Raw genomic sequence first — 14,247 nt, 5'->3', positions numbered from 1 at the left:
TCTTTTTCTTTTTAAATATTTTTTGTTGTAGTTGCACACAATACCTTATTTATTTTTACATGGTGCTGGGGATCGAACCGAGGGCCTCACATGTGCTAGGCAAGCGCTCAACTGCTGAGCCCCAGCCTCAGCCCCTCAACTGGTGTCTTAGCTCAGGCTGCTACAACAAAGTGCTTCAAACTGTGGGGCTGAAACAATAGACATTTGTTTTGTACAGATCCTTGTATGTGAAGGATGGGAAGTCCCAAGATCAAGGTGCCAGATCCAGTTCCTAGAAAGGACATGCCTCAGGTTTAGAGATGGCTGCCTTCTCTTTGTGTTCTCATCTAGTAGAGAGCAAAAGTGCTCTTCTCTGTCTTACCTTAAGAGTGCTGATCCCATCATGGGAGCCCACCCTCATGATCTCATTAACCTCCCAAAGACCCTACCTCCAAACAACATCACACTGGGGTGATGTTGGGAATTTCAACATGAATTTGGGGGCTATGCATTTGGTTTATAATAACAGGCTAAACAAGAGAAATGATACGTTTGGGCCTCTGTATCCTCAGGTTCCACATCCACAGATTCCACCAAAGACAGATCAGAAATATTTGAAAAACTTATTTAGGCCTAGAAGCTTTCCTCATCTGTAAATACATTTAAAATCTAAGCCTTGCATATGTATACTTTATTTTTTTTCAAAAAAAGGTTTATATGAGAGACTTTAAAAAAAAAAACTTGAAAGAAGTGCATCTGTACTGAATATATACAGATTTTCATATTGTTTCCTAAACAATATAGCATAGTAACTATGTCATTTTCATTGTATTAGGTACTATCACTGACTCAGTGAGTCCTTTAGCTCATGCAGGATAGAATCAAACATGGATAACAGGGTTAGAATCATTTATTGCATGGATTAATATGTCCCATAGGCAGAGTAGCAAGGAAGTCAAAGGGTGAGCAACATTCGTATCGTTGTGGATTGGGAATTTGCATATTTATAGCAATATTGGTTCACGATCATATTGCAATTTTGTGGCATGCCTTCATTTTGCATATAGTCAAAATGTGTCTAAAATTATGTTGTATTCCTCCTGGGCATGTCTTTTAATATAGAAATGTATTTAAAATGAGGGTACTGGTAATTTTTGCATCAAGGGGTTGTGATCACATGCTAGCATTGGTTTTGATGTCTTGTCTGTCTTGAACAATGGATGTAGTTGGGGAGGGCTTTTTACCATTTGTCTTAATTGTAAAGCACGTGGTGCTACTGTCACTGGTTTATACTGTATAGTTATGCCTGAGTGTTAAGTAATTTAGAGATGATTTAAAGTGTACAGTAAGGGGGTGGGATTGTGGCTCAGTGATACAGTGCTTACCTAGCATGTATCACTGAGGAACTGGATGAGATCCTCAGCATTGCATAAAAACAAAGGTATTGTGTCCATCTACAATAAAAAATATTTTTAAAAAGTATGCAATATGGGGTGGATAGGATTATATGCAAATACTGTGCCCTTTTATATAAGGGTTTTGAGCATCTGTGGATTTTGGTATCCTTGGAAGGTCTTAGAATCACTCTTCCATGGATAACTGAGGAAGGACTAAATAATCATGGTAACAGATACATAGGAAAAGCTTAAGACAAAATTCAACACTCATTTGTGATAAGAACTCTCAGAAAACCAGAAATTGAGAACTTTCTCAACATGATAAAGGGTATCTACAAAATTCCTACAACTAATATTTTACATAATTGTGAGATGAACATTTTCCTGCTAAGACAAGGAATAAGGCAGGGATATCTGGTCTTAATAGTCTCATTCAATATAGTTCTGGAAATTCTATCCACTTCAATAAGGAAAGGAGGAGAAGGCATTTAATCTGGAAAAAAGTTCTAGAGATGAATGGTGGTGATGGTTGAACATTATGAATATACTTAATGTCACTGAATTGTACACTTACATATATTTTATCACAATAAAAAAATCCCAAAATATTGACCCCAAAAGAAGCATATTAGTCTAATTACATAGAAAAGATTGGAAATGCAATCAAAGATGGAATTTTTGAAAAGGTACTAGAGTCACGTAGTAGTCTCACAGCTGTTTTATATTTTAACATCAAGCCTAAAACAAAATGAAAAGTTAGATTTGTTTTACAAAGCCAGCACAGCCTTAATACCCAAACCAAGTAAATAGAAGAGAACAGGATTTATATATGAATGTAGATATAAAAGTTCTTAATACTAAACTGGGCATGATGGTACACGCCTATAGTCCCAGCCAGTTCAGGAGATAAGGTGGCAGGATTGCTTGAGGCCAGGGTTAGTTCAAGGCCAGCCTGGGCAACATAGTGAGATCCCCAACTCAAAACAAATTAACATTTCCTTGATAGAATATAGCACTTACCAGAGGAATAATAACACTATGACTTGGGTCTATTTCAGAAAGGGAAGTATGGTTCCTTAATTCATTATACCCACAACGGAAGAAAAATACATGATATTAACAGTTACTGAAAAGTCACTGATTCTTATTTCTGGAAAGGATAGTTCTTACCTTCCATGCACAGTTCTTCATGCATTGGACCCCCAAACTTTCTTCTGTGGATATGTCAACCCATTGAAGACAGTCCACTTTAGCTTCCTGTGAGGGGACGGCAAAGCCATTAACTTATGCCTTATCACTTAGGGACAAATATACTATAGGAGTCAATGGAATCCTTAACAGCCAGTTAAATCTCTGGTGGACCTTTCTAGAAGCAAACCCAGTTACTGTATTACCTCAAAAGGAATTCTCTTATTAAATCTTTTAGTAGTAGTTGATTACTAAAAGTTTATTACCTCTCCAAATTATTTTATTTTTATTTTAAGGGAATGTCCCAGTATCCCTATCCTTGTAGGACTGGGGTACTACCCCCAGGACAGGAATTACTATCTGCCCCACTACACATTATCTTGTTATTAGCTCATTCTTCCCATCTGAAATTGTCATGGATCCTGCCTGATTTTTGTCACCCAAGGAACTTGCCCTTGCTGCTGCTTGTCACCTAAAGTCTGATTAAGATGTGTTGTGTCACTCATCCAAGTAGACAAAACACATTTCTGCTAAGGAAAGAACAGTCTGGAAGTTAAACTATAAGTTATTTTTAAATTTAGTTTTACTATTTATTTTTGCTTTTCTTTGGTCTATGGTACTTTTTCTTCCCCTATTTTTTTTTTCTGAATGTCTTTATAACTTTGTTGAATCATAGTCTGAGAAGAGTTTTAAAGTTTTCTGTTCCCCATCCACATCCTTCCAGGCAGTTGAAACTCTCGGGGAATACTGTGTAGGATAAAAGGTCCCCTAGGACACTTAGGTCCTAAATGACAAAAGAATCCCACTTTCCTAAGTGGCCAGGATTCTAGCTCTTGCAGTTCTGCCACAAATGATATTTGAGATCCTGAGAACTCATTTAACCTCTGTTGGCCTTACTAACCTCATCCAAATTAAACTCTCAAAGACCATGTTCCACCTGAATATTATCTTTATAAAATTAACACTTATTTGACTAACCTTCTACCATTCTTGCCTCTTACCTTGCTTCTCCTTTGAAGCTACGACAAGATACATTCTTTTTTTAAAAGAAAACAAATTATAGTTATTATCCTTCAGTATTAGCTATTATACTAATAGTTTCATAGCCAAGAATGGTATTTTACAATTTTTAAACTTATTTTAATTAGGTATATATGACAAGCAGAATGCATTTTGATCAATTGCACACAATTGCAGCACAACTTTTCATTTCTCTGGTTGTACACAATGCAGTGTCGCACCATCATGCAGTCTTACATGTACCTAGGGTAATGATGTCCATCACATTGCACCATCTTTCCTGCCCCCCATTCCCCTTCCTCAGCCCTCCCTCCACTAGTGGATGCTGATCCATAATCGGGGGGGGGGAGCATGGGAAAAATGGAGGAACTTTGATACACAGACATTCTTTACCTCAAAAGACCGCCTGACCTTGAGACCTTGATCTATTGTATTTCTCATGATCCCCAGGAGAAAGGGGGCTATATCCTATTATACTACTTGGACCTAAATTATTCCATTTCACCTCATCTGAGTCTCATCTACCCACCTGCCCTTTTGTGACACCCCTGGTTAAATTGCTTAAACTTCATTTTTTTTTAACTGAGTCTTGATTCCTGTAATCCAGCCTCCCTTCCATGCCACCCCCATTCTTCAGAGTTTCTGCCCCTTTATTCATTTGGTTTCTGCCTCAGCTCTCTGTCTGGTTTGGAACATCATTGGACAGAGATGGAGATTGCGTTGCAGGAATGGGGCACCAACCAGCACCCTTGCTTCTCACTTCTCTGATGTACTCGGTTCTCTGTTCTGCTCCTCCATGTCTAGCGCTCTTCTGTTAGACCTTGTTCACAGGTAGGCATTGTTGGTCTGAAAGACCTGCCCTTTAGTAAGTGGGATCTGGCACGCCAAAGCAGGAGCTGTGACCTGGCAAGGGAAAATGAATGGCCAGAGTCATGACCTAGAGCTCCTGGGCCCCATGGAGTCTGATGGAGGCAGTCTTCCCTGGCTTGTTTCTGTAGGTTGTGGTTCTCAATTGACCCCTTGTCCCCACTCCTGTGTAAACACCTTGGTCTGCAGAGTCCAGTGAGGAGGCTCAGCTTCAAATGTGAGCATCTGCTGGGGGAAATAAACATCTACACTTCATTTCAAGGTTTATTTTAAACTGGTTACCTTTGGCCGGGCTCCCGTGTCATCCTAGTTGGTGGGAGATTAATATCTCAACAGGAATCCTCCTGGAATGTTTCCTGACAGAGCCCTCCCCACCCCTGTCCCCAACTGGGAGTTGGCTCTTCAGAATGAATAGCAGGGACAGTTTTGTTCTGTGTGGCCTTTTTAATCACCTGTTAGTGTAATTTATGGGTCACCTGCTGGAATGGGAGTCACTCTGATGTTGCGATACAGCAGTTCTGCTAGAGTCCATCCCACAGGGCTCAACCTGCCTGAACAAAGCATCATTCCAGGCCAGTGCCCCCAGAGTTGTTGACAGTGGGGCCACTTTTCTGTGGTGGTTGCTTGGCAACATCTCAAGGCCCTTTGCAATTCAGTTTCCTGGCTGTGAACCAGCTCTGAGCCTCTGCTTCTGCTGGTTGAATGAAAGGGAAATACAGGGATTCTGCCTTCTCTCACTCTCCTGGTCACAGGTGGTGGCCCATCTTAACTGGTGGTTTTAAAAGTGGTTCATAATCTCTGACTGTACATTAGGATCACCTGGAACCTTAGAAACAAAATTAAAAAAAAAAAAATCCAGACCCCACCCTAGATTAATGGAATCCAACCCTTTGGGGATAAAAATTGGGAGTGTGTGTGTGTTTAGATTTTAGGTAACTCTAATATGCAATAGAGTTGCAAACCAGTGGTTTGTCAGTAGTTCTCCTAATGTGGTCTCTGACTAGCCATTTCTGCCTATTTTAGTTTTTTGCCACCATGACAAACACCTGAGACAACAACTTATCGGGGGACAGATTTATTTTGGCTTACGATTTCAGAGGTCTCAGTCCATGGTCGTCTGGTTTCTGTGCTTTGGGCCTGAGGTGAGGCAGAGAATCTTGGAAAGAACATGGTGGAGAAAAGCTGCTCAGCTCATGGTGGGTGGGAAGCGGAGGGGAGAGGGTTGAGAAAGTAAAAGGGAGGGATGGTGGGGACAAGAAATACCCTCTCGTGGCATGCAAGCTTGTTATAAATGCGAATTCTCCTGCTGTATCCCAGACTTACTGAATCAGAGACTCTGGACTGGGAGCCCAGCAATCTCTTCTAGTAGGAGGTTCTGCAGTTCAATGTGGTTTAAGAGTCACGGGATTAAGGTATATTATTGCACAAAGCAAGATAATTTTATGTACCTTGTGGATATAACTACAAAGGCATCAATAGAGATTCTCTGAAAAGAATTGGATAAAAATAACAGTTGAATTGGGTTGTGGAATTAGATATTGTTGTTTTCTGAACTTTTAGTAATTTTATGACATCGCATATATAATCTTTGAAGATCTGGCAAGCTCTGGGCTGTTAATGGTGCAGTATTTGGGATGTTTTGCATTGACAGGTGGGGATGAGCGCATCATGAAGAATGTAACGAGAGGAATGGCTCTTGCTTGGGCAGGCCCAGCCCAGCAGGTTTACCCGAGGGCTGCTCTGGGGAGGGCTTATCTGGGCCCCTCCTCATCTCATCCTATGTTCTTAACCCATCACACATTAAAGTCACCAGGTGTATAAAAACCTGACACCAGAGCCTCACCACAATCAGACTGGAGGAGGGGCATGGCATCAGTAATGACACGGACCAACCTCTCCAGGAGATTCAATGCAAAGGAAAACTAGAAGACCACTGCTCATTCCAGAGATCTTAGAACCAGGAAACCAGGCTATTTCTAAGAAACCAGAGGTTAGTGTCTGGGCTCACACACAATACCCAAGGACCTGGGAGCTTCCTGACAGCAAGAAAAAACTCCCTCTACTAGGTGGCCCCTCAGCACCACCAGGGCAGCATGTAGGGGTAAGAGCACGGGTTCTGGGGTCAGATGGTCTAAGAGGTGAGCACATACTCCAGTTACCTTCTATGTGGTGTAGAATAAACAACAGTCTCTCCATGCCTCAGTTTCCCCATTTGTAAAATAAGCTGAATAATAGTATCCACCTTATGGGGTTGGGAGGACTGAATGAGCTAACAGATGTGAAGTTCTCAAGGCAGTGCCTGCTGCTCCTAGCAGACCTTCATCAGTATTGGTTTCCCTGGGTCACCAGGGCCTGGGTGTGTGGAGCTGAACTGGCTTTGAGGATAATTGGGGTGGAACTCTGGGGAAATTGACATTTCAAAAACAACTTCTGTCATTCATAGTAAGTAGTCATTCTCCTGTGTGCTTTTCTTCAGCTAGAAAGTCCTAGGGACGGGGAAACAACAGTTGCATCCTTTGGTCTGAATCATTCATGAAGTGTCGTAAGGATCAGTTTTTGTTTGCCTTCTCCCTCTGAAGGTGCTTCAGCTTTTCCCATAAGCCAGGCTCGGTCCGGGGTATCTCTGTGTACTGGGTGTAAGCAGTTGCTCCTCTGAAGGGCCCTGTTTTTGTGGCTTTTTGCTATAGAATGTTCTGGAAAACTCAGCCCATTTCTGCATTTTTCTTCCTTTGGTTGGTGGTGTGCGTCTGAGGGATTTGGTCTTGTGTTGAGAAAATCCAGGATCCGGGGGCTGATAGACTCATGTTCCACAGGAAAACGGTTTCTGCCTTTGTTACTGCTGCACCGTTCCCAGGTCCATAAGCCTGTGAGGGAACACAGAACCTCCTCAGAGAAGCCCCTTTGTCACTGCTAAAGTGCTCCTGAAGCCTCCAAGGTGTCGAAGTCTCCTCTGAGGGTCTGAGACATCCTAAAACTGGAGTTTGTAACCAGCCCACCATCCCATCTATGTCCCTGAAGTCAAACCTGGGACTGAAATATGCCCCAGTGTCATTTCAGCCATGGAGAGGGCAAGACTGTGAACATGGCCACTTGGGGAATTGGAGGTGGCATGGTTTAGAGACAGTAAAGGCCCTGATGGTAAGGCGGAGATGCAAAGAATGGGAACCTCAGCCTATATTTTAAAAATCGAGAGCAGACAAGCTGTCAAGGACAGGCCGGTGGAAACCACGACCCTCCAGTCAGAGCCTTTCTGACTGCCTGAGTGACCCGAGACCCAAGTCTTCACCCAGATCTGTTACAGTGGAAATGCCTCACTGGTCTTTCCTAAGGGCAGGGTGTGTGGGTGTCAAGGAGGAAAACCAGCAGTTGGGTGTCCTCCCGCTTGGAGGCTGAGGATAGTGGGAGCAAGGGAAACTCAGAAGATGGGTGTTGGCTCATATTCTTATCCCAAACCTGCAGGGTCCACAGTGGAGGCTTCTTCTGTTTGACAGGTAAGAAAGCAGGCTTAGGAAATTGCCATGCACAAAGCCAGACAGGTGCTATTAGTCAGAACTGGGATTTATACCAGGCCTATCCAGTTCTAGTGTCTCTGGCCTTTCATTTCTCCACAGGGAGGGTTTTTTTGTTGTTGTTGTTGACTTTGCATTAGGAAGATGCTTCCATCCAGGGTCATCTTGTTCATGGTTTCTAAAGTGCCCTCTCAAATGTGATCTGGTTTGAACCTGTCTTTGATCAACTGGGTGCTTCAACAACAGACATTTGTTGCTCACCTTTCTGGAGACTGGGAAGTCCAAGATCAGGGTGGCAGCACCCAGATTACCCAGGTGAGAGCCTTGCTTTCTGGTTTTCAGGCAGCAGGCTTCTTCTTGCATCTTCATGTGGTGGAAAGAGGGGCAGCAAGCTCTTTTTCTGTAAGTCACTAATCACATCACGAGGGCTCACTGCTATGTCCTAATTACCTTCCAAAGGCGCTATCTTCAAATACCATCACTTTGTGACTGGGGCTTCAGTATCTGGATTTACTAAACATTTAGTCCACAGCAGAGCTACAGCAGTGTTTCCTTCTCCTGGCTTCTGATTATTTATGTTCACTCAGATCTTTCATCCTCCTTGAGTTTCTCCTTCCCTAGCAGTGACATGTGGTTACTGATGAATGTGTTCCTCAGAGCTCCTCTGACCACAACATCCAGTGATCCTCTGTCCCTGCCCCCATTCCAGCTTCCCTCCACACAACCTCTTCCCATTATGGTCTGTTTTCTGGCTGCTCAGAGGTGCCTGTGTCCTATCATGCTGTGCCTTCCTCACAACACACACATGTATCTCTGCTTACGCCTGTGGTGAACTCTCCTGTTTCAGAACCCCTTAGGAAACTTACTGAAGGTCATTCACTCAGTATCAAGTTGTGAAGATATGTGATGACAGATGGAGTCTGAGACCAGGCCCAGTGAATGAAGACCTGGTCATTTTGCTCCATCTGATCAGCTACGGACATTTCACTTAATGAGTTAAGGTTAAGTGGCTCATGGCTGAGCACAGTCACTGGCAAAGAAAGGTCATTCTTTCATCTCAGATGTTGCCTTTTTTATGAAAGCTTTTTATAGACCACTTTTTTTTTTTGAGAATAACTTTGTTCTTAATTAAGCATTCTAATTTTAAAGCGAGCTCTGACCTCTTTTTTCCAGTCTCATTCTCGTGCTTTGATTGCATTTCATGGCTAAAAATGAAGATCCTTTATTGTCTGTTATCTGTTTTCCTCCAATGGCTAGTTACCCATTGCAAACTGGTGTTTTATTGAGACCATAAATAGGTTTATCCTGCTAGAATATCAATAAAGGCCTTTGGGTCTTTATCAAGATGCTAAGCAGGACAGGGACCGAGTGAGACCCATATTCCTCACAGGTGTGTTTCAGCACTGCTGGGGCCATGGCTCATTGATTGACCTTTCCTTCACAGTGAATCCTGAGGGAGAGTTAAGGGGGCATAATGCCTCCTTTAGAACTTGGAGAAGTAGGAGTGTGACAAGGTCAGTTCTCTGGACAGAAATTGATTTACAATGCAAAGTGTTACTTATTCTGGGTGTTCCCACTGAGGGTGGTAGCCAGGAGCCCAGGTGCTTAGAGTAGTTGAGGGAATGGTCTTCATGATGCATCTGTAGGGCTGAGAAGTACCTGAGAGCTGAGCTCACAAATATGTTCTGCACACCCAAGGAAACAACCAGGTGGGTGCTCATCAGTACAACGGAACTGAACTGGAGCTACAGGTGACCATTCAAAAAAAGTTTCAAGTGTAATGTTAGACAAAAAAAATCCTGAGCCACATTGTAAAGTTTACTACCGTGGACATAAGATTTTGAAATAAGTAGATCTGTTTGTGTTGTCTTTGGCTATAAACAGTGAAAACATAAAGGCAGAGGGGTGTGAATACCAAATTAGAGGGGAGATCAGACTTGTGAGGCATCCACAAGGAGCATGAGTAGTTTTACTGATGCTTTTTGAAATGGTTGGGGCTATCTGGATTTTAAAATACTTTATTTTTGGATGGCTGAAACATTTTACAATCTGTTTTTAAAGGGAGGAAGAGTCTTTCCTGATCAGTTTGTTCTGTTTTTGTTTTAAGGAGTTACCGGATTTTCCTAGGGCTAACTAGCTTGGCAGTTCCTGTTTCTCACCTCTGGCCCTGGTCTAATTGATCATTGCCACTTCATCATCCCATAATATTAGTATTAAGTAGGAAAATGAGAAGATATGAGACTTTCTCATTTTGCTGCTTACAGGTGGGAAGTAGAAATTATACACTAAATGAAATTATCATTGATAATTGATTATGATGCCAATAGCCAGAGTTAACTGAGACAAGTTGAGATCTGGGTAAATTAATAATTTTCTGCCAAATCAAAGGGGCAAAAAATTTTCCCCCGTCCCTACCCTGAAGAGAGCAGTTTTGCTATCTTGTTCTAAAATCGGTGTTTGCTTTGTGTTAACAGCATGGCCGGACCCCCCTGCATCTTGCTGCCAATAAGGGCCATCTTTCTGTGGTCCAGATTTTGCTGAAGGCTGGCTGTGACCTTGATGTCCAGGATGATGTGAGTAGAAGCCATCATTCTATGGAATGGGTTGGCAGGGGAGCTTATCTGCTGTGTTAGCTTTTTGGTGCTATGACAAAATACTTAGAAAAACAACCTAAGGGAGGAAAGATTTATTTTTTGGCTCATGGTTTCAGAGTCCACAGTTGACCAGATCCATTGCTTTGGGCCTGAGGTGAGGCAGAGCATCTTGGTGGAAGGGAAAATCTCAGGTTATGTCAGCTGGGATCAAGGAAGGGGCCAGGGAGAAGATATAAGGCCTTCTAAGGCACACATCCAGTGACACACCTTCGTCAATGAAGCCCCTTCTTCTATAGTTTCTGCAGCCTCCCAATAATACCATCAAATTACTAATTCATCAATGGATGAATCCACTGATGAGGTTAAAGCCCTCATGGTCCAATTACTTCACGCCAAACCCCACCTCTGAACTTTGCTGTACTGGGGACAAAGCCTTCAACACATGAGACTTTGGGGACCTAGATTCCAGATCCAAATCACAACTTTTGCCAAGAAGTTCACAGTACAAATGGGGGCGGCTATGAGGTGAGAGGGAAGAAGATGCTCTCCCAACACTTTCAGCTCCATCTCAGTCCTGTTGTGGCAAGAACTTCCTCAGAAGCACTTGGTTCTGAGATCCATTCTCAGGAAGTTAGAGGTTGAGAGTGTGGGATGGTTCATTTTCTACTAGCTTTCAAATGCAGAGCCTTGAAGGCCTTTTGCCTGTGTCCTGCCTTCACACAAAGCAGCATTCACACCCCAGTGATTGCAGGCAAGGCCTGCTGGAGATGTGTATCACTGACCACAAATTTACCACTGGAGAAAAGGTAGGGCTTAAAAACTTAATTTCTTTTTCTCACTTTGTTTTCTCTTAGCTGATATATATATATATATATATATATATATATATATATATATATATATATATATATATATTTAGTTGGCAAGGACCTATTTAAGGGGGGAAAATGACACAGATCTCACGGAATCCAAGAAAAGGCTTTTAGTAAGAGTTTACTCTGGCACTCTATTTTTGAAACATGACCACATCTGAGTCTTCAAATGATTAAGAAAAGGACTCAGATTGGCTTCTCTGGGGTCACCTGTCAATTCCTGAGCCAATGAACAGAGGGTGGGATGGGATTACATAGCACATAGGGTTGTCCTGTTCGGTCTTTGCAGAAGATGAATTCTCTAAGAATTGTCTAAATGATTCTCCAATGAGTTATCAGAAAAAGAGGTCTATGATACGTAATCAAACTATTTTTAGAAATTGTTTCAATTCTTAATTCATGTCGTAGAACTCCAAGAAATAAGAAATTTGTGAGCAACAGAGAATCTTAGAGTTTTCCCTTATCATAACCTCTTCTGGAATTACCTTAAATAACTGGCAAGAAGGTGTTATTCAAATTTGAGGCCCTCAGCTATGCAAGGTATGTGCTAGGGTTTACTAAAGTGATTCATGTTTTCCTTAGTCTCTGTGCAGTGTCCTAAAACTTGGCAAATGTGTTTCCAAATGAGAAGGACACTGTTTGCAAAGAAATAACTGAATATGGCATTGTTTTATGCATGAGCAGCAGGACATCTCGTGTGTCTCATAAATTTCCAGTTACATCTGGAGACTTGGATCATCAAGAATGTTACTTTCAGAAAATGCCAATTTAGCTTTAAGTTGTTGATTTTTACCTCCAGATACAGTACTTCATTTTTAAACATTGTAACCAACATAACATTCCTGACTCATATCATCTCCTTAGATGACAGGAGGAAAATACAGGGACAGGGAGGAGATGCTGACCACATGAAACCCACGTGGGGCCTTGAGTTGCTGGTATAAACATGTTGGGATCATCTAGTCTTTTTTGCTTAATTAAAGCCCTTGCTCACCAGGGTGTCAAGGCCACAATGCCAGGTAATGCTAACCCATCCCCACAGGACACCCCTCTGAGGAACACTGTGTCCTCATGCAGCAAAAGACATGCTAATTTCCTAGAACTGCTGCTGCTTCTATCAGGCAAGGTAGGAGGTAAAACAGGCAGGAGTTCTTACAAAGTAGCCAAGGTGAGAAGTCAGCAGAAAGCCAGCTCTGCTTTGAGACAGGAACATCCTCTTTTATTTATTGGAATTATTTTCTCACATCTTTTCCCTTTCCTAGACAGATAAAGCACACTTTGTTTCTCCCATATAACTCAAAACATAACACAAGAATAGTAATGTGGAAAAAAACCACAGATGGATGTGGAGAAGGCAGAATTGACCTTCACAGGTCTGGAAGTCCTGCATTTGCTGGTCACCGTATAATCCGTGCCTGTCTGCTGTGTATATACCATGTCACCATGTGTGGTGATGTTCAGCCTTGAAATCTAAGCAAGAATTTGAAGAAGAAATTTCTTGTTTAAAGAAGCTGGGAGATTAATTACTGGAGTAAATCACTTCAGAAGTTACCTATAGAAATGTTTACTCCTTACCTCATATTCTACAGATACTGATCTTTATGGCATAGTAAGGACTGAGAATTAGTTGAAGAATGACCTCCAGTGGCCTGGAGTGGGATTATTATGAATTTCAACCTGTGGAAAACAGTTCTTTAGAATATGCAACACCAGAAGCAAATTCGCTCATCTTTCCCAACAATGCTGTCAACCCTCAGCGGAGTTCTAACGCCATCTCTGATTGGTCAATGAGTAATCACACCGTCCCCACTTCAGAAATAGTCCAGGACCCTATGGCCACAGTAAAAGACATGAAGGAAGAAAAAAATAAGAAAAACATGAGAAGAAAGGCTAGGAAGAACCCTAGAAGATCAGAGAGAGAGAAAGAGGTCAGAGGCTTGCTTTACACACCTACCTGGCTTTGAGCTTCCTTGCAGCATGTCTGCTCTTTCCACCTGGGGCTTCCTCCTGAAGAGGGGCACATTCCACCCTTGCATGACTGGTGTTTCCTCCGTGAGTTTCGCTTTGGAATACTAACTGGTTTTCACCACATAGGAGAGAAAAATAAAGTATTTCAAAACAAAGATTTAGACCTGAGAGCTTCGGAGCCCCTGAAGTGAGAAGCATTGATGTCTCAAAAAAAATTGGGGGCTGGTGGTTTGTTCTTTGGCAAATGGGTCAGTGTGTTCCGCCCCAAAGTGCCAAACTGTGAGGTTGCTGGCTCTTCAAGTTTCTGGCTGCAGCATCTTCCCTTTACTTCTCTGCAGTTAATCATTCAAGAGACGCATCTTGGGTACCCACAGTGGCCAGGATGCCACGCTGAGTACTTAGCTTACACAACGAGGCAGTCCCAACCTCACAGAGGTACCTGGTCTTTTTTTGAGATTCAGCCTAAGGTTAATTAGCTTCACAGGTTGGAAGCCCCTGGGATAAATGCAAAGAGCCTTAACCATTTGCATTCTGGTCTAACCATGCTATCTTGAATTAGCTAGTTAACCTAGGTGAGACTTATCAGAGTATGAGAGAATTAGATGACATCTACTTGATATATAGTAGGAATCAAATACTGTGTACATGATTTGGGGAAAGCTATATTTCTCCAGCATTTTGGTTTCAGTTTCAGAATTTTGTGATTGATGTAGATTGGATAGAAATAAGGATTATGTCAGAGTTGCTTCAGTCCAGCTAGGAGTGGTGTAACTCCAGTGGCTTGGGAGGCTGAGGCAGGAAAACTGCAAGTTCAAAGCCAGCCTCAGCAGCATTGCAAGGACCTAATCAACTT

At 42.3% G+C, this 14,247-nt stretch overlaps 1 protein-coding gene across 1 annotated transcript in view; it reads left to right on the top strand.

The window, feature by feature from the left end:
- The window catches only part of Ankrd6 (ankyrin repeat domain 6), a 180,710-nt gene that overhangs the window by 138,693 nt on the left and 27,770 nt on the right, over positions 1-14,247 (top strand). Inside the window, exon 3 of the mRNA XM_026410983.2 lies at positions 10,435-10,533. Within this exon, the coding sequence (XP_026266768.1) occupies positions 10,435-10,533 (99 nt within the window). The remainder of the gene's footprint in view (positions 1-10,434; positions 10,534-14,247) is intronic.

Source organism: Urocitellus parryii, chromosome 8 (genome assembly GCF_045843805.1).
Source record: "Urocitellus parryii isolate mUroPar1 chromosome 8, mUroPar1.hap1, whole genome shotgun sequence".
NCBI lineage: Eukaryota > Metazoa > Chordata > Mammalia > Rodentia > Sciuridae > Urocitellus > Urocitellus parryii.
This window is presented reverse-complemented; position numbering and strand designations above follow the sequence as displayed.